The following is a 22,464-nucleotide window of genomic DNA, read 5'->3' on the forward strand; positions in this document are numbered from 1 at the left end:
GAAATTACCAGATTATTGTAAAACTCCAGATGAGAAAAAAAATCTGCTCCTTTAATTTGATTTGGTCAATGTGGTTAAAGATACACAATCATGTTGAGCCGTATTTGCAATGTTTAGAGTTTTTAAAAAACTGAAAACAAAAGCTGGAGAATAGAATTGACTATAAAAAGATGGGCACAGTCCTTCTCCGTTGTAATAATTTAATGAATCAGACCTGGCACACACCAAACATATGTAACTTTATGTTCAGCTATCTAAGAGGAGTACTTTTACAGACGTGGAGTATTTTCACAGATGTGAAGCAACACAGGCCTCCATTCATAATGTGGAAACGTACAATGAAAACCAGAACTTAAATAAAAATCTGCACCTAAGAAGGAAGAAAAAAGACTACAATGGAGAAATCAAACATAAGGTAGAATATTCTCCAGAACATTTTCACACGACCATAAAATATAGGAGCAGTATTAACCCATTCAGTCCAACAATTCTGCTCTACCATTCAATGGCAACTGATTATTTTTTCAACCCCTAACCTCCCTACCAACCAATCAAGAAACTATCAATCTCTGCTTCAAATACACCTACTTACTTGGCCTTCACAGCCCTCTGTGGCAACAGGTTCCACAGATTCACAAACATCTGGCTGAACAAACTGCACTTCATCTCAGCTTTAAAGTGACATCCCTTTATTCTGAGGCTGTGCCCTCAGATCCTAAACTCTCCTACTTACAGAATCATCCTCTTCATGTTCACTCTATCCAGGCCTTTCAGTATCCAATAGGTTTCAATACAATTCCCCTTATCCTTCCAAATTCCATCAAGTACAGGCTCAGAGACATCAAGCAGTCCTCAGATATTAAGCCTTTCATTCTTGGAATCATTCTTGTGAAACTTTTCTGAACCCTTTCCATAGACATGGGGCCCAAAGTTGCTCCAAATTCCAGATGTATCGACCAACACTTTGTAAAGCTTCAGCAGTACATCTTTGCTTGTATATTCTAGTCCTCTCAAAATGATTGTTAACATATATTTGCCTTCTTTTTTACTGACTCAACCTACAAGTTAATCTTAAAGGAATCCTGAACTAGGACCCCAAGTCCCATTGTACCTCTAATTTCTGAATTTGCTTCCCAAATTCCATTCACTGCAAGCTTCCAGTTACCAGTTATTTTATTTCTCAATCTCACTCCCATTTTGATCTCTCTGTTGGCTTCCTACACTATTCCAATAACGTCCAATATAAACTTGCACCTCATCTTTTCTCTGGCCATCTCATATCTCTATGAACAATGAATTCAAGAATTTCAGCTAACCATCCTTTTTGGACAAATATTTCAGTTTTCATTTGCCTCATTTCTATACTGTCTTCAACTGCTATTACTTGAAGTAGTGATTACCTTGATTGCTTTGGCCCACATGGCATCAAAGACACAGCCTTTGTTCTCTCCACCCCTCCCCTCTTCTCTATGTTAAAAATATGCTTGTGTTCAGACTTTTCCAGTCTGATGAAGGATCACTGATGAGAAAAATTGACTCGGTTTCACCCTCCATGGATTCTGCTGAATGTTTCCGGCATTTGGTCACATAGAGCACTACAGCACAGAAATGGGCCCTTGGGCTCATCTAATCCATGTCAAACTATGACTCTGCTTAGTCCCTCCACACTCTCACCACCCTCTGAGTGAAAAAGGGTTTCCCCCTTCGGTTGCCCTTAAATATTTTACCTTTCATTCTTAATTTATAACCTCTATTTCTAGTCTCACCCAACCTCAGTGGAAAAATCCTGCTTGTATTTACCCTCATCACTTTGTAAACCTCTTTTAAATCTCTCTTCATTCTCCTCACTCTAGGGAATAAAGCGCTAACTATTCAAACTTTCCTGAAAACTCAGGTCTTCAAATCCCAGCACCGTCATTGGAATTTTTTTCTGCACTCTTACAATCTTATTGATCTTTCCTATAGATAAGTGACCAGAACTGCACATAATACTTCAAATTAGTTCTCACCATCTTATATAAATTCAACATAACATCCTGTACTCAATACATTGATTTATGAAGGTCAATGTGCCAAAAGCTCTTACGATCCCATGTACCTGTGACAACACTTTCAAGGACTTATGGATCTGTATTCCCAGATTCCTCTGTTCTACTGCACTCCTCAGTACCCTATTATTCACTGTCTAAGTCTGGTTTGTCCTCTCAACGTGAACACTTCATACTTGTCTGCGTTAAATTCCATCTGCCATTTTTCCAGCTGGTCCAGATCCCACTGCAAACTTTGATAGCCTTCCTTGCTGTCCGCTATTTTGATGTCATCTGACAGTAAAATTTATTATCAGAGTACATGCATGTCACCACACGTAAAACCGTGAGAATGCCCGTGGAAAAAGAATCTCAGGGTTGCATGTAGTGACATGTATGCACTCTGATAATAAATTTTACTTTGAAATTTGCTGATCCAGTTTAACACATTATCATCCATATTGTTGATATAGATGACAAACACAATGGACCTAGCACTGATCCCTGCAGTACACCACTTGTCACAGGCCTCCAGTCAGAGAAGTGACCATCTACTATCACTCTTTGGCTTCTCAAGCAAAGCCAATGTTTAATCCAATTTACTATCTCATCCTGAATGTCAAGCAACTGAGCGTTCTTGATCAGCTTCCCATGAGGGTCCTTGTCAAAGGCTTGTTAAAGTCCACGTACACAACATCCACTGCCTTGCCTTCATCAACTTCCCTGGTAATCTCTGGAAAAATCTCGATAAGATTGGTTAGACATAAACTACCACACATAAAGCCATATTGACTATCCCTACTCTGATCCTGTCTCTACAAGTACTTACTACATATCCGGTCCTTTAGAATACCTGCCCATAATTTATCCATTACTGATGTCAGGCTCACCAGCCTATAATATCCAGGCTTATTCTTAGGGCTTTCTTGAACAATGGAACAACATTAGCTATCCTCCAGCACCTCACCTGTCTCTCAGGACATTTTAAATATCTCTGCTATGGCTCCTGCAACTGCTGCCCTGGCCTCCCACAAGATCTGCAGGGACATCTCGTCAGGCCCTGGGGATTTATTCACCCTAATGTGCCACAAGACAGCAAGCACCTCCCCTTCTTTAATCTGTATATAGTCCATGACCTCACTGCTGTTTTTCCTCAGTTCTATTGACTCCCAGTCCATCTCCTGAGTAAATACAGATGCAAAGAATCATTAAGATCTCCCCCTCTCCTTTGACCCCATACATAGATGACGATACTAATCTTTAAGCGGACCAATTTTGTCCTTTGCTTTTAATGTATCTATAGAAGCTCCTGGGAATCTTTCACCTTGTCTGCTGAAGCAACTTCACAGCTTATTTTAGTCCTCATATTCTCTTCTTTTTTAAATCCTCAAACACCTTATTTGCTCCTCGCTGCGTAGATCCGGCATATGCACCTCCTTCAACTTCTTAAGCAGGGCCTCGATATTCTCCAAAAAACCAGTTTTCCCTAAACTTGCTAGACTTGACTTTTATTCTGATAGGAGAATACAAACACTACTCTCACAACTTCACTTAGCAAGTATGCCTCTGCCAGAAAACAACCTTTCCTAATCTACTCTTGCCAGATCCTTTCTGATGCCATCAACATTGGCCTTTCTCCAATTGTAGAATCTCAATCCGGGGACCTGTCCTATCCTTCTCCATAATTATTTTGAAACTAATTGAATTAGGATCAGAAGATCCAAAGTGCTTCCCTACAAATACTTCTGTCACCTGCCCAGGTTTTAGTTCTACATAACTATTTTGGTTTCAACAAAAAGCTAATTTGCAGAGGAATTATAGAAATGCAATAATTATCAAGATTCTTCAATGTCTGTATTTTGTCAGACTGTATTTATGCAGGCTCTGAACTGTACTCAACTTCATAACAGATTGCCAACTCCAAGGTAATTACCATGCACAAAATTTTGTAATTTCCTAATTTGGTAATTTAAGTAATGAAGAGAAGGTCTGATTAGATTCTGAATGTATTATGCTTATAATAACCAGGTAACCTAATACATTTATAATAAACAGAAAACTTAGTATATTTTGATGTGCTTGCAAAAAGTAATTAGAATTATCAGATAATTTCCAAAATTTACATACATCATTCATCAATAAAATAGTATTTTAACATTCCTTCATTGACTTGAATGAAGCATTAAATAGATTTAATCTGAAAACATACCTGATGCAGTCCATAAAATATCCGGCTTCTTCCTTTTTTAAGTGCAGGACCAGATCTTAAAAATAAACACAATTGTAAATAGAAGACTAAAACATGAAAATGTTAAACAACTTACAGCTGCATTACTTACCACTGCTCATGACAATGCTCAGGAAATCTTCTAGTTTTCCAAGCATGTCCCTGTCTTATACAATCAGCGGCACTGTCAGTCATCATAAAATCAAATTTTCACTCAAACTCCCATTTATTTTGCTATTTCTCATCCTCAAAATGCCCATTTTCAATCTCATCTTTGACTACTTCACTCAAATCTTCTCATCCAAATGTAGGACTTTGGGGAAATTTAACACGCTTATTGCCAAGTTAAAAAATGATCCCACAATGTAGTGGCCAAAGCATCACATCTATTTGACCTATATCTGCATGTATAATAGCATCAGGGTAGGGGGAGGCATGGTATCATAGTGGCTAGCGGAATCGCTTTACAGTACCAGCAATCATCGATCGGGGTTCTATTCCTGCTATTGTCTGTAAGGAATTTATACGTTTTCCCTGTGACCACATGGCTTTCCTCCAGATGCTCTGGTTTTCTCCCACATTCCAAAGTCGTACCAGTTCGGGTTAGTAAACTGGGGGCATGCAATAGCATGCTGATGCTTGCAGGCTACTCCAACACAACCATAATGCAAATGACACATCTCATTATATGTTTCAAGGTACGCGTGACAAATCAAACTAATCTCCTTCTAAGTTTTTTCACTTCTACGGTGTGACAATGTATACTCATACAACAAACAAATGATTCAAGAACATATTGAACTCATTCATATCAATCAAATATCTTTCCCAAAATTTGTCTCCAATTTACCTTTGAAAACTATACTTACATGGTCAAAAGTTCCTTCAGTCTTCCAGATATAGAGAAGTCAAATGCTTCCCCTGCTTTTGTGAACTGAACAGGTTCATCCACTTTCCCTCCCTCATATACACCAAGAACCAGGCCCTACAGAAAAATGACATCAAGAAAAAATATTAAACACAATATACTTCAAAAGCTGCTTTAATGGATTTGTTTTGCCTCAATTATATGTAAATTAAAATTTTCAACATAAACTCAAAAAATTCTGCAGATGCTGGAAATCTTGAACAATGCACACAAAATGCTGGAGAAACCCAGCACGTCAGACAGCATCCATGGAGGGGAATAAACAGTCAACATTTCAGGCACATCAGTCACAGTCACATTGTGTGAGTTGCTGCTTCATACACGTTACATGCTCCACTATTAATATGTACATTTTGTCCAACATTGTGAGAAAATCCTAAAAACTATTCCCTCAGTATTTAAAAACGCAATCAACAGGAATTCTGCAGATGCTGGAAATTCAAGCAACACACATAAAAGTTGCTGGTGAACGCAGCAGGCCAGGCAGCATCTGTAGGAAGAGGTGCAGTCGACGTTTCAGGCCGAGACCCTTCGTCAGGACTAACTGAAGGAAGAGTGAGTAAGGGATATGAAAGTTGGAGGGGGAGGGGGAGATCCAAAATGATAGGAGAAGACAGGAGGGGGAAGGATGGAGCCAAGAGCTGGACAGGTGATAGGCAAAAGGGATACGAGAGGATCATGGGACAGGAGGTCCGGGAAGAAAGACAAGGGGGGGGGGACCCAGAGGATGGGCAAGGGGTATATTCAGAGGGACAGAGGGAGAAAAAGGAGAGTGAGAGAAAGAATGTGTGTATAAAAATAAGTAACAGATGGGGTACGAGGGGGAGGTGGGGCATATGCGGAAGTTAGAGAAGTCGATGTTCATGCCATCAGGTTGGAGGCTACCCAGACGGAATATAAGGTGTTGTTCCTCCAACCCGAGTGTGGCTTCATCTTTACAGTAGAGGAGGCCGTGGATAGACATGTCAGAATGGGAATGGGATGTGGATTTAAAATGTGTGGCCAGTGGGAGATCCTGCTTTCTCTGGCGGACAGAGCGTAGGTGTTCAGCAAAGCGGTCTCCCAGTCTGCATCGGGTCTCACCAATATATAAAAGGCCACATCGGGAGCACCAGACGCAGTATATCACCCCAGCCGACTCACAGGTGAAGTGTTGCCTTACCTGGAAGGACTGTTTGGGGCCCTGAATGGTGGTAAGGGAGGAAGTGTAAGGGCATGTGTAGCACTTGTTCCACTTACACGGATAAGTGTCAGGAGGGAGATCAGTGGGGAAGGATGGGGTGGACGAATGGACAAGGGAGTTGTGTAGGGAGCGATCCCTGCGGAATGCAGAGGGGGGGGAGGGAAAGATGTGCTTAGTGGTGGGATCCCGTTGGAGGCGGCGGAAGTTACGGAGAATAATATGTTGGACCCAGAGGCTGGTGGGGTGGTAGGTGAGGACCAGGGGAACCCTATTCCTAGTGGGGTGGTGGGAGGATGGAGTGAGAGCAGATGTACGTGAAATGGGGGAGATGCGTTTAAGAGCAGAGTTGATAGTGGAGGAAGGGAAGCCCCTTTCTTTAAAAAAGGAAGACATCTCCCTCGTCCTAGAATGAAAAGCCTCATCCTGAGAGAAGATGCGGCGGAGACGGAGGAATTGCGAGAAGGGGATGACAGGGTGAGAAGAGGAATAGTCCAGATAGCTGTGAGTCAGTAGGCTTATAGTAGACATCAACAGATAAGCTGTCTCCAGAGACAGAGACAGAAAGATCTAGAAAGGGGAGGGAGGTGTCGAAAATGGACCAGGTAAACTTGAGGGCAGGGTGAAAGTTGGAGGCAAAGTTAATAAAGTCAACGAGCTCTGCATGCGTGCAGGAAGCAGCGCCAATGCAGTCGTCAGCCCTCAGTATTTGCTGCCTTTTGTTCTCTCTCTGCTCCTCAATCACTGAATCGCGATCTTGATTTTCACATCTAACACTAACTTTTACAATAGTAAAACTCTGACAATGACTTAACCAATTGCTCGGAAATCCTGATGATTTGGCATCTGGTTGACTTACTAGCTCAGAATGTGTCACAGTCCAGAGCACAAGCACCATTTGGAGCCAGTGCTGAGAGTCTGGAGTGTAGATGGCGTCTGGTCAGTGGCTAGGTGCATGGCAAAGTTGGCATCAGCTCTAAAACACCAGGGGTCAGGAACAAATAGATATGCTACAGGAGCCAGGATCCGGAGTGCTGTGCACTCTCTTTAAACTCAACAAGTTCACTGGTAAATTTACTGCACTACTGTGTTTCTTGTAGCAGGAAGTGAAAGCAAAGTATATTGTGTATTAATAGAGTTAAGATACAGTAGTCCAGAAATTTGGGCTGACCACTCAAGTCCCAGGGATACTACATTATCACTTTTACTGCACTGCCTTTAATCATCCTGCAAACATGTAATAATGCAGCCACACCACCAACATGAAGTACTCCCAAGAGGCTGGTCATGGCGCACATCAACTCCAGCCTCCCACACAAGCTCAACCTACAGTAATTTGCCTACTGCCAAAACAGGTCTCCAGCAAGTATCATCTCCCTGGCCAATTAGTTATGTAGAAGTTAAAAAAGGAAGTCCATGGGAATGTCAGGCAAAGGTAGTGAAAACAAACATGGGAGATATTAAAAGGGTACGTCCGTAGAAAGAATATCTCAGGTAAGAGAACAAAAAACTTTGTAACCCTCACAAGTAGTTCAGGATCAAAGGTAAGCTGGGCTAGAAAGCATTGAAGATACATTTTGCAGAGACAGAATGCATGGATGAAAACCGAGATAAACACTTTTGTATCTGTCTTCACTGGAGAGATGCCATTGTCTCAGTAACATTAATGAAGTTCACAGAGATAATACTGGATATGTAATTTGAAAATAAGGTTAGCAGTGATATGTCACGTGGTTCGGAGCGCGAGTACCTAAAATTAATGAGGGAATTTAAGAGTGTATTTAATGGAAAATCTCGACAAATTTCCAATGCATTTTAGTTACCGGCATCTTTAAAAATGTGAAAATGAGGGGCATTGGGAAGAATAGATAATACTAGAACTGTAAAAGAAAGCAATTCAAGTAAAGTAAGCTTGATCAAACCTCATGCTGAAGAAGAGATTAGCTTTATTTGTCACATGCTCGTCAAAATTTCCAAACTTATAGTCAAATGTGTTGTTTGCAAAAACAACCAAGACAGTCTAAGGATGTGCTGGGGGCAGCCCACAAGTGTTGCCATGCTTCCAGTGCCATCACAGCATGCTGACAACATACTAACACCAACCAATACATCCTTGGAATGTGGGAGGAAACCCATGCCATCATGCGGAGACCATACAAATTCCTCACAGACAACAGCAGAAGCCTCCACCTGCCCCCTCCCCCCTTGGAAATTAATGGTCAGGCTGTGTCAGCAGTCAAGTTGTTCATACTCCTGGGGACTACCATTACTAACATATTGAAGTGGGACAAGCACGTTCCACTCATCACTAGGAAGGCCCAGCAGTGATTGTTCTTCCTACGTCAGCTATGGAAACCAATCATCTCAGGGCGTATTCTGATGAATTTTCACTCAGTCATCATTGAGTGTTGTGACCACGTCTATCACTGGTTTCCCACTGCCTCCGCCCGCTACAAGTTCAGGTTGCAGTGAATGGTCCACTCAGTGGAGAAAATCATTGGCTGTCAGCTACCGACACTAAAAAAAAATGTGTTCATCAACAGAGTTGCGAGAAGGGGATGGCATTTTTGCAAGAGACAGGGCGAGAAGAGGAATAGTCCAGATAGCTGTGAGAGTCAGTAGGCTAATAGTAGACATCAGTAGTTTCCCACCACTAAGCACATCTTTCCCTCTCCCCCCTCTGCTTTCCGCAGGGATCGCTCCCTAAGCCACTCCCTTGTCCATTCGTCCCCCCCATCCCTCCCCACTGATCTCCCTCCTGGCACTTATCCTTGTAAGTGGAACAAGTGCTACACATGCCCTTAAACTTCCTCCCTTACCACCATTCAGGGCCCCAGACAGTCCTTCCAGGTGAGGCAACACTTCACCTGTGAGTCAGCTGGGGTGATATACTGCGTCCGGTGCTCCTGATGTGGCCTTCTATATATCGGCGAGACCCGGCACAGACTGGGAGATCGTTTTGCTGAACACCTGCACCCTGTCCGCCAGAGAAAGCAGGATCTCCCAGTGGCCACATATTTTAATTCCATATCCCATTCCCATTCTGACATGTCTATCCACGGCCTCCTCTACTGTAAAGATGAAGCCACACTCAGGTTGGAGGAACAACACCTTATATTCCACCTGGGTAGCCTCCAACCTGATGGCATGAACATTGACTTCTCTAACTTCCGCTAATGCTCCACCTCCCCCTCGTACCCCATCCATTATTTATTTATATACACACATTCTTTCTCTCGCTCCTTTTTCTCCCTCTGTCCCTCTGACTATACCCCTTGCCCATCCTCTGGGTCCCCCCCCCTCCCTTTTCCTTCTTCCCGGACCTCCTGTCCCATGATCCTCTCGTATCCCTTTTGCCTATCACCTGTCCAGCTCTTGGCTCCATCCCTCCCCCTCCTGTCTTCTCCTATCATTTTGGATCTCCCCCTCCCCCTCTCAAATCTCTTACTAGCTCTTCCTTCAGTTAGTCCTGACGAAGGGTCTCGGCCTGAAACGTCGACTGTACCTCTTCCTACAGATGCTGCCTGGCCTGCTGCGTTCACCAGCAACTTTGATGTGTATTGCGGAAATTGTTTAGGCTCCAGTTGAGAATCTGCCTCAATCCCAGACAACACAGAAATAACAGCTAGGGCTTCCCCATTAAAGCACAGGCTCAAGATTTTTTTTTCCAAAAGAACTTTGTCGGTATAAAATAACATTACAAAACAATCCCGGTGATAGAATCTCTAAATCATCCGGAGATTTAAGTAGTTTATCTGAAAGAGACAACTGTCCCATTTTGTGTGACTGGATGCAGTGAAGGGGCGAGATAGGACGTTCTGCAGAGACAATTACCAGGCTCCGAGGAAAGAGCGGGGATTAATTTCAGAGCCAGTGGGATTCTCCTTCACCTCGGGGAGACACCAGAAGGACCAACTATCGGCCAGACACTAACGACCCCGCGACCCACCCATTCCTCCGACCCGAAGCACATGGTAAAGTCCGAGCCGCCCCGCCTTGCTCACTGCACCTTGGAGCCGCTATTAGACCGGCAGAAACGCAGCGAGTTCCAGCCCAAACCAGCCCGCAAGAGGGAGCGGAACGGCACCTTGCCGCAGACAGCTAGTGACATCTTCAAACGGCAAAGGAGGGAATAGATTCGCTATGAACTCGCAACGGGCAGCTGACGCTAACACCGCGGCTTCTCCACTCCCCGAACAGCGCTCCCGACCACCAGCCGACGCTATTACCGCGGCTTCTCCACTCCCTGAACAGCGCTCCCGACGACCAGCCGACGCTATTACGGCGGCTTCTCCACTCCCTGAACAGCGCTCCCGACGTCCAGCCGACGCTATTACCGCGGACAACCGGAATTCTGCAGATGCTGGAAATTCAATCAACACACATAAAAGTTGCTGGTGAACGCAGCAGGCCAAGCAGCATCTATAGGAAGAGGTGCAGTCGACGTTTCAGGCCGAGACCCTTCGTCAGGGCTAACTGAAGGAAGAGTGAGTAAGGGATTTGAAAGTTGGAGGGGGAGGGGGAGGGGGAGATCCAAAATGATAGGAGAAGACAGGAGGGGGAGGGATAGAGCCGAGAGCTAGACAGGTGATAGGCAAAAGGGATATGAGAGGATCATGGGACAGGAGGTCCGGGAAGAAGGAAAAGGGAGGGGGGGACCCAGAGGATGGGCAAGAGGTATATTCAGAGGGACAGAGGGAGAAAAAGGAGAGTGAGAGAAAGAATGTGTGCATAAAAATAAGTAACAGATGGGGTACGAGGGGGAGGTGGGGCCTAGCGGAAGTTAGAGAAGTCGATGTTCATGCCAGCAACGGAATATAAGGTGTTTTTCCTCCAACCTGAGTGTGACTTCATCTTTACAGTAGAGGAGGCCGTGGATAGACATGTCAGAATGGGAATGGGATGTGGAATTAAAATGTGTGGCCACTGGGAGATCCTGCTTTCTCTGGCGGACAGAGCGTAGATGTTCAGCAAAGCGGTCTCCCAGTCTGCGTCGGGTCTCGCCAATATATAAAAGGCTACATCGGGAGCACTGGACGCAGTATATCACCTCAGTCGACTCACAGGTGAAGTGTTGCTACACATGCCCTTACACTTCCTCCCTTACCACCATTCAGGGCCCCAAACAGTCCTTCCAGGTGAGGCAACACTTCACCTGTGAGTCGACTGGGGTGATATACTGCATCTGGTGCTCCCGTTGTGGCCTTTTATATATTTGCGAGACCCGACGCAGACTGGGAGACCGCTTTGCTGAACACCTACGCTCTGTCCGCCAGAGAAAGCAGGATCTCCCAGTGGCCACACATTTTAATTCCACATCCCATTCCCATTCTGACATGTCTATCCACGGCCTCCTCTACTGTAAAGATGAAGCCACACTCAGGTTGGAGGAACAACACCTTATATTCCGTCTGGGTAGCCTCCAACCTGATGGCATGAACATCGACTTCTCTAACTTACGCTATGCCCCACCTCCCCCTCGTACCCCATCTGTTACTTATTTTTATGCACATATTCTTTCTCTCACTCTCCTTTTTCTCCCTCTGTCCCTCTGAATATACCTCTTGCCCATCCTCTGGGTCACCCCCCCCCCGTCTTTCTTCCCGGACCTCCTGTCCCATGATCCTCTCGTATCCCCTTTTGCCTATCACCTGTCCAGCTCTCGGCTCTATCCCTCCCCCTCCTGTCTTCTCCTATCATTTTGGATCTCCCCCCCCTCCCACTTTCAAATCTCTTACTCACTCTTCCTTCAGTTAGTCCTGACGAAGGGTCTCGGCCTGAAACGTTGACTGCGTCTCTTCCTATAGATGCTGCTTGGCCTGCTGCGTTCACCAGCAACTTTTATGTGTGTTGCTATTACCGCGGCTTCTCCACTCCCTGAACAGCGCTCCTGTCGACCAGCCGACGCTATTACCGCGGGTTCTCCACTCCCTGAACAGCGCTCCTGTCGACCAGCCGACGCTATTACCGCGGGTTCTCCACTCCCTGAACAGCGCTCCTGTCGACCAGCCGACGCTATTACCGCGGCTTCTCCACTCCCTGAACAGCGCTCCTGTCGACCAGCCGACGCTATTACCGCGGGTTCTCCACTCCCTGAACAGCGCTCCCGACGTCCAGCCGACGCTATTACCGCGGCTTCTCCACTCCCTGAACAGCGCTCCTGTCGACCAGCCGACGCTATTACCGCGGCTTCTCCACTCCCTGAACAGCGCTCCTGTCGACCAGCCGACGCTATTACCGCGGCTTCTCCACTCCCTGAACAGCGCTCCTGTCGACCAGCCGACGCTATTACCGCGGCTTCTCCACTCCCTGAACAGCGCTCCTGTCGACCAGCCGACGCTATTACCGCGGGTTCTCCACTCCCTGAACAGCGCTCCTGTCGACCAGCCGACGCTATTACCGCGGCTTCTCCACTCCCTGAACAGCGCTCCTGTCGACCAGCCGACGCTATTACCGCGGCTTCTCCACTCCCTGAACAGCGCTCCTGTCGACCAGCCGACGCTATTACCGCGGCTTCTCCACTCCCTGAACAGCGCTCCTGTCGACCAGCCGACGCTATTACCGCGGCTTCTCCACTCCCTGAACAGCGCTCCTGTCGACCAGCCGACGCTATTACCGCGGGTTCTTGACTCCCCGACCAGCGCTCCCGACAGATATTGACCTCAGTGATCTGGAGGAAGGAACTAATGGCATTAGAGGCAAATTTGTAAACGATACAAAGTAAGTTGAGGAACACGTAGAATTGCGGAGGTAGGGAACTGCAGAAGAACATGTTAAAATAAGTCCATAATACCATAAGACATAAGAGCAGAATTAGGCCATGAGGCCCACTGAGTCTGCTTCAATCATGGCTGATCCTTTTATCCCCTCCTCAGTCCCACTTCCTGGCCTTCACCCCATAAACTTTGATGCCATGTCCAATCAAGAAGCTATCAAGATCTGCCTTAAATACACCTAACGACCTGGCCTCCACAGCTGCCCATGGTAATAAATTCCACAAGTGCATGACCATGCATTTTCCAACATTTGGCACTCTCTTGCCCATTCTCCGAATCTGCCTAAGTCCTTCTGCAGCCTACCTGTTTCCTCGACACTACCTGCCCCTCTACCAATCTTTGTATCATCTGCAAACTTGGCAACAAAGCCATCTATTCCATCATCTTGATCATTTATATACAGCATAGAAAGAAATGGCCCCAACATCGACCCCTGCGAAACACTACTAGTCACTGGCAGCCAACCAGACAAGGATCCTTTTATTCCCTCTCACTGCCTCCTACCAATCAGCCAATGCTCTAACCATGCCAGTAATTTTCCTGTAATACCATCGGCTCTTGATAAGCAGCCTCCTATGGGGAACCTTGTCCAAGGCCTTCTGAAAGTCCAGATATACTTCCCTCACAGCCTTCAACATCTGGCACACTGCTCGTGTTTTTCACAGTAAAGACTGATGGAAAATACTCCATTTAGTTCACTTGCCATCTCCTTGTCCCCTGTTATTATTTCTCCCTCATTTTCTAGCGGTCCTATATCCACTCTCATCTCTCTTTTATTTTTTCAAACTTGAAAAAGCTTTTATTATTCACTTTGATATTGCTTGCTAGCTTGCTTCCATATTCATCTTTTCCCTACTAATCATTCTTTTAGTTGCTCTCTGTAAGTTTTTAAAAGCTTCCCAATCCTCTGTCTTCCCACTGGTTTTTGCTTTATTGTATGCCCTCTTGTATGCTTTTACATTAGCTTTGACTTCCCTTGTCTGCCATGGTTGCACTATTTTGCCATTTGAGTATTTCTTTGTTGTTAGAATACGTTTATCCTGCACCTTCCTCATTTTTTTTCCAGAAACTCACACTGTTGCTGCTCTGCTGTAATCCCTGCCAGCCTCTCCTTCCAATTTACTTTGGCCAACTCCTCTCTCGTACCACAATTATTTCCTTTACCCCACTGAAATACTGCTATTCAGACTTTACTTTCTCCTTATCAAGTTTCAAGTTGAACTCAGTCATATTATGATCACTGTCTCCTGAGGGATATTTTACCTCAAACTTCCTAATTGCCTGTGGTTCATTACATAACACCCAATCCATATCCCCTAGTAGGCTCAATGACAAGCTGCTCTAAAAAGCCATCTCTTCGGCATTCAACAAACTTAATCTCTTGAGATCCATTATCAACCTGATTTTCCCAATCGACCTGCGTGTTGAAATCTCCCATGATTATCATAACATTGCCTTTCGACACACCTTTTCTATTTCTCATTGTAATCTGAGATCCACATGCCAGCTATTGTTGGAAGGCCTGTACTGTATATAACTGCCATCAGGGTCCTTTTACTGTTGTAGTTTCTTAACTCAGCCCTCAGGGATTCAACATCTTCCATCTTTCCACTGATTTGATGCCATTCTTTACCAGCAGAACCACACTCCCCTCTGCCTACCTTCCTATCCCTTTGATACAACATGTAACCTTGAACATTCAGCTCCCAACTACAATCATCCTTCAGCCATGTTTCAGTGATGGCCACAACATCATACCTGACAATGCATAATAGTGCATCAAGATATTTCTCCTTATTTCTTATACTCCGTGCATTGAGATGTAACACTTTGAGTACTATATTTGCTACCTATTTTGATTCTGCAACCCTAATGCACTGCTACTCACAGCAATTTTGTCCTGTCATATACCCACCCTTCCTGACAGTCTTACTGCACACTATCTTTGCTTTTTTACCAACCATTCCATCCTGAGTCACTCCAGCTCCTACACCCCCCCCCCGCCAAATTAGTTTAAACCCTCCCCAACAACTCTAACAAACCTGCCCACGAGGATGTAGGTCCCCCTCGGGTTCAGGTGCAACCTGTCCCTTTTGTACAGGTCATACCTCCCCCAGAAGAGATCCCAATGATCCAAGAACCCAAAGTGGCAGTTGGAGTGAAGATTAGGGAAATATGGGATTATAGGAAAAATAAAGGTGTATACTATTTTTAAATGGGGTGTGAATTCAGAAATCAGAGGTACAAATGGATTTGGGAGTCCTAGTTCAGGATTCCTTCAGGATTAACTTGAAGGGTATAGTAGTAAGTGTTATGTTTTGTAACTTCAAAACTGATTGAAAGAAAAACATGGAGCCGGAGATAACTCATGTACGACTTTGTTCTTTACTATAATGAGTTGTGCACTTATGACAGGAGGCATACAGACTTATGCCATTCGAGTACTTTTACATTTAACCCCAATAAATTATGCAAACAACAAAGAATGCTTAATCAAACAATATATTTACAATGTTATTCAAGTATTACTGAAATATTAAATACACAACAGTCTACCTTGCTTAGCTATAAAATCCAATTCAATATAGAATGTATCTCAACTCAATTATATAATGCATTGCTGTCTAGTCTTAAGTATATTTATTTATCTGTTTGTTTATTTATTTATTTTTATGCTCATAACGCAGTATACTATCAAATATAACTACCGTACACACATCCGTAGCATAATACATTTTAAATCGTCCCATTCAGGCCTAAAGATTTAATCTCTGTGGAGGATTTCTTAGTCTTGTAGGGCAGCATCTTTCCTGACAAGGGGATCACTGTGCTTGGCAGGAAAGTCTTGTGGCTTCCTCTGTGGTGATTGTAGGTATTGACTCTGGGACTACAGGAAGTGCTTCTGACTGCTCTAGGCACCCCCTTTCTCTAACAATTGACTCCAATCTCTTCAACTGGTCGATGTGTCATCTCTAGATGACCTCAGTCACAATCTCCATTGTGTCAGAGAGTGGTCCAGTTCTGTCCTTGATCTTTCTAAATACCCACCCTTGGTCACCTCTGTAATCCCTCGCCAGCATTCCTTGTCTAGGAGTGAAACCTCCTTGTTTGAAGACCCCTTAATTTGTCTCAGCCCTCTGTCCTGCTTTATCCTTCTGAGATTCTGAGAAGATCCAAGCAAGAGCACAAAGGGTGACCTAGGAACAGTGTGGCTGGTGAGTTGTTGGTCGTCAAGTGTGCTGCATTGCAAAATGTAAGAGGGAAATTGGAGAGCTTCAGATTCAGTGTGAGCGTAGTGTTTTCTGCTGACATTGCATTCTTTAGACTCTGGACAAACCTTTCCACCAAGCTATTTGTAACATGTCATTTTCATTTCATTTTCAGGAATGACTGAAACTGTTCCATAACAAACTGTGGCCCATAGCCACTGCTAAGTGATCTTGAACACCAGTCCTTGAGAAGGATTTCTCAACACAACAGCAGTGTGCAAGGCTGTCATGGAGGTTACTGGGAATACTTCTGGCAATGTGGTATCTGCATCCACTACCACCAAGAAACCTGTGCCCACGAATGATCCGACAAAATCCACATGAATCCTCTGCCAGGGCATTGCAAGCCATTTCCAGGGATGGAGAAGCACTGCTCTTGCCATCTTCTGGGCCTGTTAGCATCCCACCCAGTACATGACAAGATGCTCGATCTACTGATCTATCCCAGGCCACCAGATAAAGCTTTAATCCAACACCTTCATTTTGACCGTGCCTAGATGACCAGCAAGTAGCTCCTCCAACACTCAGCTTGGATGGTACAACAACCCTCAATTCCCACATAAGGCAACCCCCATCAAGGGCAAGTTCACCCTGAAACCCCCATCAAGGGCAAGTTCACCCTGACGCTGGTGAAAATGAGGGAACTGGAATTTCTGCTGTCCATTCCAGCCATTTTGGGCAGCCATGTAGACCTCAGCCAGTGTGGGATCTTTTCTGGTTTCGCTTTTGATTATCTCTGCCATAGTAGAGGAACTTTCAATTTGCTTTAGGTCGAATATATTGAGAGGAATGCCCTCTTCTGTAAATTTTTCTTGTTTTCCTTTTCCAAAGTAAACAGGACAATCCATCAGCATTTCTGTGATTAATTGTCCTTTTGAATTTGATCTTGTAATTGCATCCTCCAAGAAACAGAGCCTGCTTCTACATTCATGCTGCTTCTGTGAGTGGAACACCCTCTGTGGGTTGAAAATGGACTTTAGTGGGTGCAGAGAGTAATGAGGGTAGATTGTCTCCCGTACAAGTACTGGATGAAACAGTCTACACCCCAGAACAGATTCGCTGTCTCCCTGTCAATTTGTGCGTAATTTTTCTTTGCAGTGGTAAGGGAATGTGATGCAAAGGCTGCAGGGTGATTACCTCCATCACTCAAATCATGTGATATGACTGTACCTATACCACAAGGCAAGCTTCACTGGATGAAGTGAATCATAATGTGTGAGTGCAATGTCTGACGTCACCACTGCTTTGTCCATTTCCATTTCTTCCCAGTCCGTAGTCATGAATTTAAGGGGTGGAGCACAATAGCCTGGTTTGGCAGGAACCTGTTAGAGTAATTGATAAATCCTAGAAAGGATCCACAACTGTGACGTGTTCTTTGGTCTTGGAGCATCCACCACTGCTTGAATTTTCTCAGCACATTTGTGTAAATCTTATGCTTCAATGGTGTGATCACAGTAAGTGAGGGCTTGGTTTAAAGAATTCACACTTGTCACATTGTACCCTGAGCCGATAATCTTCTAATCTTTTTAACAGGGTTTTAAGATATTGGAGATGTTCCTTTTCATTCTTACTGGTAATACTGATGTTATCCAGGTAACACTGAGTGCGCCTGGTCCATAACTTCCTGCCATAGTGCTACTGAAGTTGCCACTATAGGCCTATTATAGTGATGTAGCTCTTTCTGAGTGTTTATGATGAGAAACACTCTGACTCTTCTTCCATCTCCACCTGTAGGTAGGCCTCAGCTAAGTCCACTTTGCTGAAGTATTTTCCTCCAGAAAGGTTTGTGAAGATCGAAGAAATCCTGTATCCTGGTCAGAGCTACTGATCTACATTCAGTACTGGGTTGACAGTGACCTTAAAATCACCACAGTTCCTGACAGACCCATTCTTCTTGGCTACGAGGAGCACTGGCATTGCCATGGGTTCCACTCAATCTTGGGAAGAATTCCTTCAGCCTCCATTCCATCTGACTCACTTGCTATCTTTATCATGGATGATATAGTCATAGTCATAGTCATACTTTATTAATCCAGGGAGAAATTGGTTTTCGTTGCAGTTGCTCCATAAATAATAAATAGTAATAGAACCATAAATAGTTAAATAGTAATATCTAAATTATGCCAGTAAATTATGAAATAAGTCCAGGACCAGCCTATTGGCTCAGGATGTCTGACCCTCCAAGGGAGGAGTTGTAAAGTTTGATGGCCACAGGCAGGAATGACTTCCTATGACGCTCAGTGCTGCATCTCGGTGGAATGAGTCTCTGGCTGAATGTACTCCTGTGCCCACCCAGTACATTATGTAGTGGATGGGAGACATTGACCAAGATGGCATGCAACTTGGACAGCATCCTCTTTTCAGACACCACCGTGAGAGTGTCCAGTTCCATCCCCACAACATCACTGGCCTTACGAATGAGTTTGTTAATTCTGTTGGTGTCTACTACCCTCAGCCTGCTGCCCCAGCATACAACAGCAAATATGATAGCACTGGTCACCACAGACTCGGAGAACATCCTCAGCATCGTCTGGCAGATATTAAAGGACCTCGGTCTCCTCAGGAAATAGAGACGGCTCTGACCCTTCTTGTAGACAGCCTCAGTGTTCTTTGACTAGTCCAGTTTATTGTCAATTTGTATCCCCAGGTATTTGTAATCCTCCACCACGTCCACACTGACCTCCTGAATGGAAACAGGGGACACCGGTAGCTCTCCTCAGGTCTACCACCAGCTCCTTAGTCTTTTTCACATTAAGCTGCAGATAATTCTGCTCACACCATGTGACAAAGTTTCCTACCGTAGCCCTGTACTCAACCTCATCTCCCTTGCTGATGCATCCGACTATGGCAGAGTCATCCGAAAACTTCTGAAGGTGACAAGACTCTGTGCAGTAGTTGAAGTCCGAGGTGTAAATGGTGAAGAGAAAGGGAGACAAGACAGTCCCCTGTGGAGCCCCAGTGCTGCTGATCACTCTGTCGGACACACAGTGTTGCAAGCACACGTACTGTGGTCTGCCAGTCAGGTAATCAAGAATCCATGACAGCAGGGAAGCATCCACCTGCATCGCTGTCAGCTTCTCCCCCAGCAGAGCAGGGCAGATGGTGTATAGGAACTGGACCAACTTTGCAAAACTTAGGTATGACATTTTAATTTGCACTATTTTACCTTGGATATGTTTGAGTTTTTCAATGCCATTATTGAACACTGCTACCGTTTCTTCCAGCACCTTTCTTAATTTGCTTTCAGTTGACTCCATTGCAGGGAGTGTGGCATGCAAATAGTTGATGGATATCCAATCAAGTTGCAGTTGTCTCAGCCAATTGTGACCCTAGGATGCTGGCCCTCCTGTTTTGACCACATACAAACTCAGTGTGGCTTGTTGGTTGTTGAGTTTTACTGTTAAAATTGTCATTCCCAAAGGAGTTATTTTCTCCAGTTTGAGTCTTTAGTTGGATATCTTCAAGCTTCAGTTCAGTGTCAATGAAACACCATTCAAACTCATTTTGTGGAATGACTAAAACAACTGAGCCAGTGATCAATCCAATTTCAATTAATTTGCCATTCACTTCTGGTGTAAACCATATTGCTTGATTCCTGTTAGTTTTCAGATTCTATATCTCAAAGGTACCTAGTCCTGTGTCACTCTCATTATTATCATATTTTTCAACATTAGTTCTCTTTTTGAAATTGCAACTTGACTTTTTATCTTTTTCTCTTTCCTGCACAGTCCATTTATTTTTGTCTGCCTGACCTTATATTTGTCCTTCTTTGTTGCATTTTCTGCAAATTTCACCTTTAAATCTGCATTAAATCTGGTGGATCTGACCCTCCCCCACCCCAGCACAATGGTAACACAATTTGTTCAGCCAGACAGGTTTCTGTTTAGATATTCTAATTTCGTTCATGCTCACTTTCTTTGCTGACTGCAACTCAATTGCATATCTGTCTGCAATTTCCATTGATAAACTAATTTCACCTCTCTTTTAAAAGTGGGTTGCGCTTCAGTTAGGGATCATTTTTAAATGCTTTCTTGTAAGATTTCACAAACTAAATGATCTCTCAGTGCATCATTAATCCCATCACTGAACTGACAGTGCTCAGGCAAACTCCTCAATTTAGCCACGTAAGCTGAAATGGTCTCCCCTTACTTTTTGATTCTGCTTATGAAATCTAAGACGTTCTGCATTAACAGTGGTTTTGGTTCTAAATGTTCCTGTATTACTTTCATGATATCAGCAAAGCTCCTTTCAGCTGGTTTGGTTGGAGCAGTTAAACTTCTAAGAAAACTGCATCTCTTCCACCAATTACACTCAGTAAAACTGGCACTCACTTTTCATTGGCTACTTAATTTACTTTAAAATACTGCTCAATTCACTCAGTATACATATTCCAGGTATGGGTCATGTTATCAAACACTTCTATCTTTCCAATGTAGCCAGCCATTTCTGCTTTTTTTATTTATGATTATTATCACCTAGTACTGGTTGTTTATGAACCTGTAAATTTTGACTGTTTTCTGCCTTTTACACTAACTCGACCAACTCTCTCCTTTTTCAAAAAAACATGCTGTGCTTAACTGTTACCCTCCTCTTGCAAAGAAAAAAATTGTATGGCACTTCAACAGGTTAAGTAGTCACCTTGGATTAATTTTAAAACTTACTCATCACCTCTGTTATGTTTTGAAACTCTAAAACATAAAACAACTTGAAAGAAAAACACGGAGATAACTCATACGTGACTTTGTTCTTTACTTTAGTGAGTCACTAAATGACTTATGATGTGGTGACGTAATAACATATGCCATTCATGTACTTTTACATATAACCCGTAATGAATTATGTAAACATCAAAGAATGTTTAATCAAACAATATATATATGCAATATTACTTAAATATTACTGAAATATTAAATGCACAACAGTAAGGAAAGCAAATGCAATGTTAGCATTCATTTCAAGGGGACATTATAAAAACAAGGATAAACTGTAAAGAATTTATAAGACAGTTAGTCAGAATGCATTTGAAATATTGTAAGGAATTTTGGACCCCATATCTAAGGAAAGATGTGCTGGCCCTAGAAAGAGTCCAGAGGTGGTTTACCAGAATGATCCTAGGAATGAAAGATTTAATGTATGAGGAGAGTTTGATGGCTTGAAGTCAAAATAATGAAGTGGATGGAGTTTGCGGGCGGGGGAACTCATTGAAGCCAAACAAATGCCAAAAAGCCTGGACAGAGTGGACATGAAGAGATTGTTTCCTTTTGTAGGAGAGTCTATGATCTGAGGGAAAAGCCTCCGAATAAAGGAATGTCCCACTGAGATCAAGAGGAATTTATTCAACCAGAGGCTGGTGAATTGTGTAATTCATTTCCATGGAGGATTGAGGAGACAAATTTAAGACAGACTTCATGAGCTGAATTGCCTAATTCTGCACCTATATCTTATGGTCTATACCACTGGGCTCCCAGTTCTCTTCCTGGTACTCCCAATGGCCATTTGCAAATTATATTTCCCAAGTGGTGGAAGTCTTTATAGCGACACAGACTGAGACAATGAAAGTACCCCAGAAATACAATTATGCAGATTCTGAGAACCTACAATTGCTCTGCAGGTCAGGCTCTATGCAGAGAGAAACAGAGTTAATGCTTCAGGCAGAACTGGGAGCAGAAGTTTTAAGATGCGAAGAATGACAGAAAGAAGGGAAGGTCTGTGATCAGGTGTAGAGCAGGAGAGTGTGAATGACAAAAGCAATAATGGGGTTGTTTCTCAAAGGGTGGGAAAAGCAGTGGTAAATAGCAAGAACATCTGGAGGAAATATTAATAAGGCGTGGAACAAATATGAGATCAGCAACCATAGAAAGGATAACATTCAAAACAATAAATGCTGGCATGTAAAATGCAAAAATTGAAATTACTAAATTCAGTATTAAGTCCAGAATGTTGTAATCTACCTGGGCTAAAGATAAGATGCTGCAACGTGAGTTTACAATGAGTATTATTGGAACGCTGTGGCAGTCCAAAGCCAGAGAAGTCCAAACAGAAGTGTGTTGGAAAATT

General features: G+C 43.7%; 1 protein-coding gene across 3 annotated transcripts in view; it reads right to left on the reverse strand.

The window, feature by feature from the left end:
* lap3 (leucine aminopeptidase 3) overlaps positions 1-10,712 on the reverse strand; it is a 46,285-nt gene extending 35,573 nt beyond the window's left edge. The window contains exons 1-3 of one of the 3 annotated variants that reach the window (XM_063042170.1): positions 9,230-9,607; positions 5,124-5,239; positions 4,237-4,291 (exon numbers count right to left, since the gene is read on the reverse strand). In XM_063042170.1, the coding sequence (XP_062898240.1) occupies positions 4,237-4,291; positions 5,124-5,239; positions 9,230-9,412 (354 nt within the window). In that variant the 5' untranslated portion in view covers positions 9,413-9,607. Of the gene's footprint in view, positions 1-4,236; positions 4,292-5,123; positions 5,240-9,229; positions 9,608-10,371 lie in introns of those variants that run through there. The other 2 variants (XM_063042169.1, XM_063042171.1) reach the window with 2 other exon arrangements.
* Between the last annotated feature and the right edge of the window lie 11,752 nt (positions 10,713-22,464).

This window comes from Mobula hypostoma, chromosome 3, assembly GCF_963921235.1.
Source record: "Mobula hypostoma chromosome 3, sMobHyp1.1, whole genome shotgun sequence".
NCBI lineage: Eukaryota > Metazoa > Chordata > Chondrichthyes > Myliobatiformes > Myliobatidae > Mobula > Mobula hypostoma.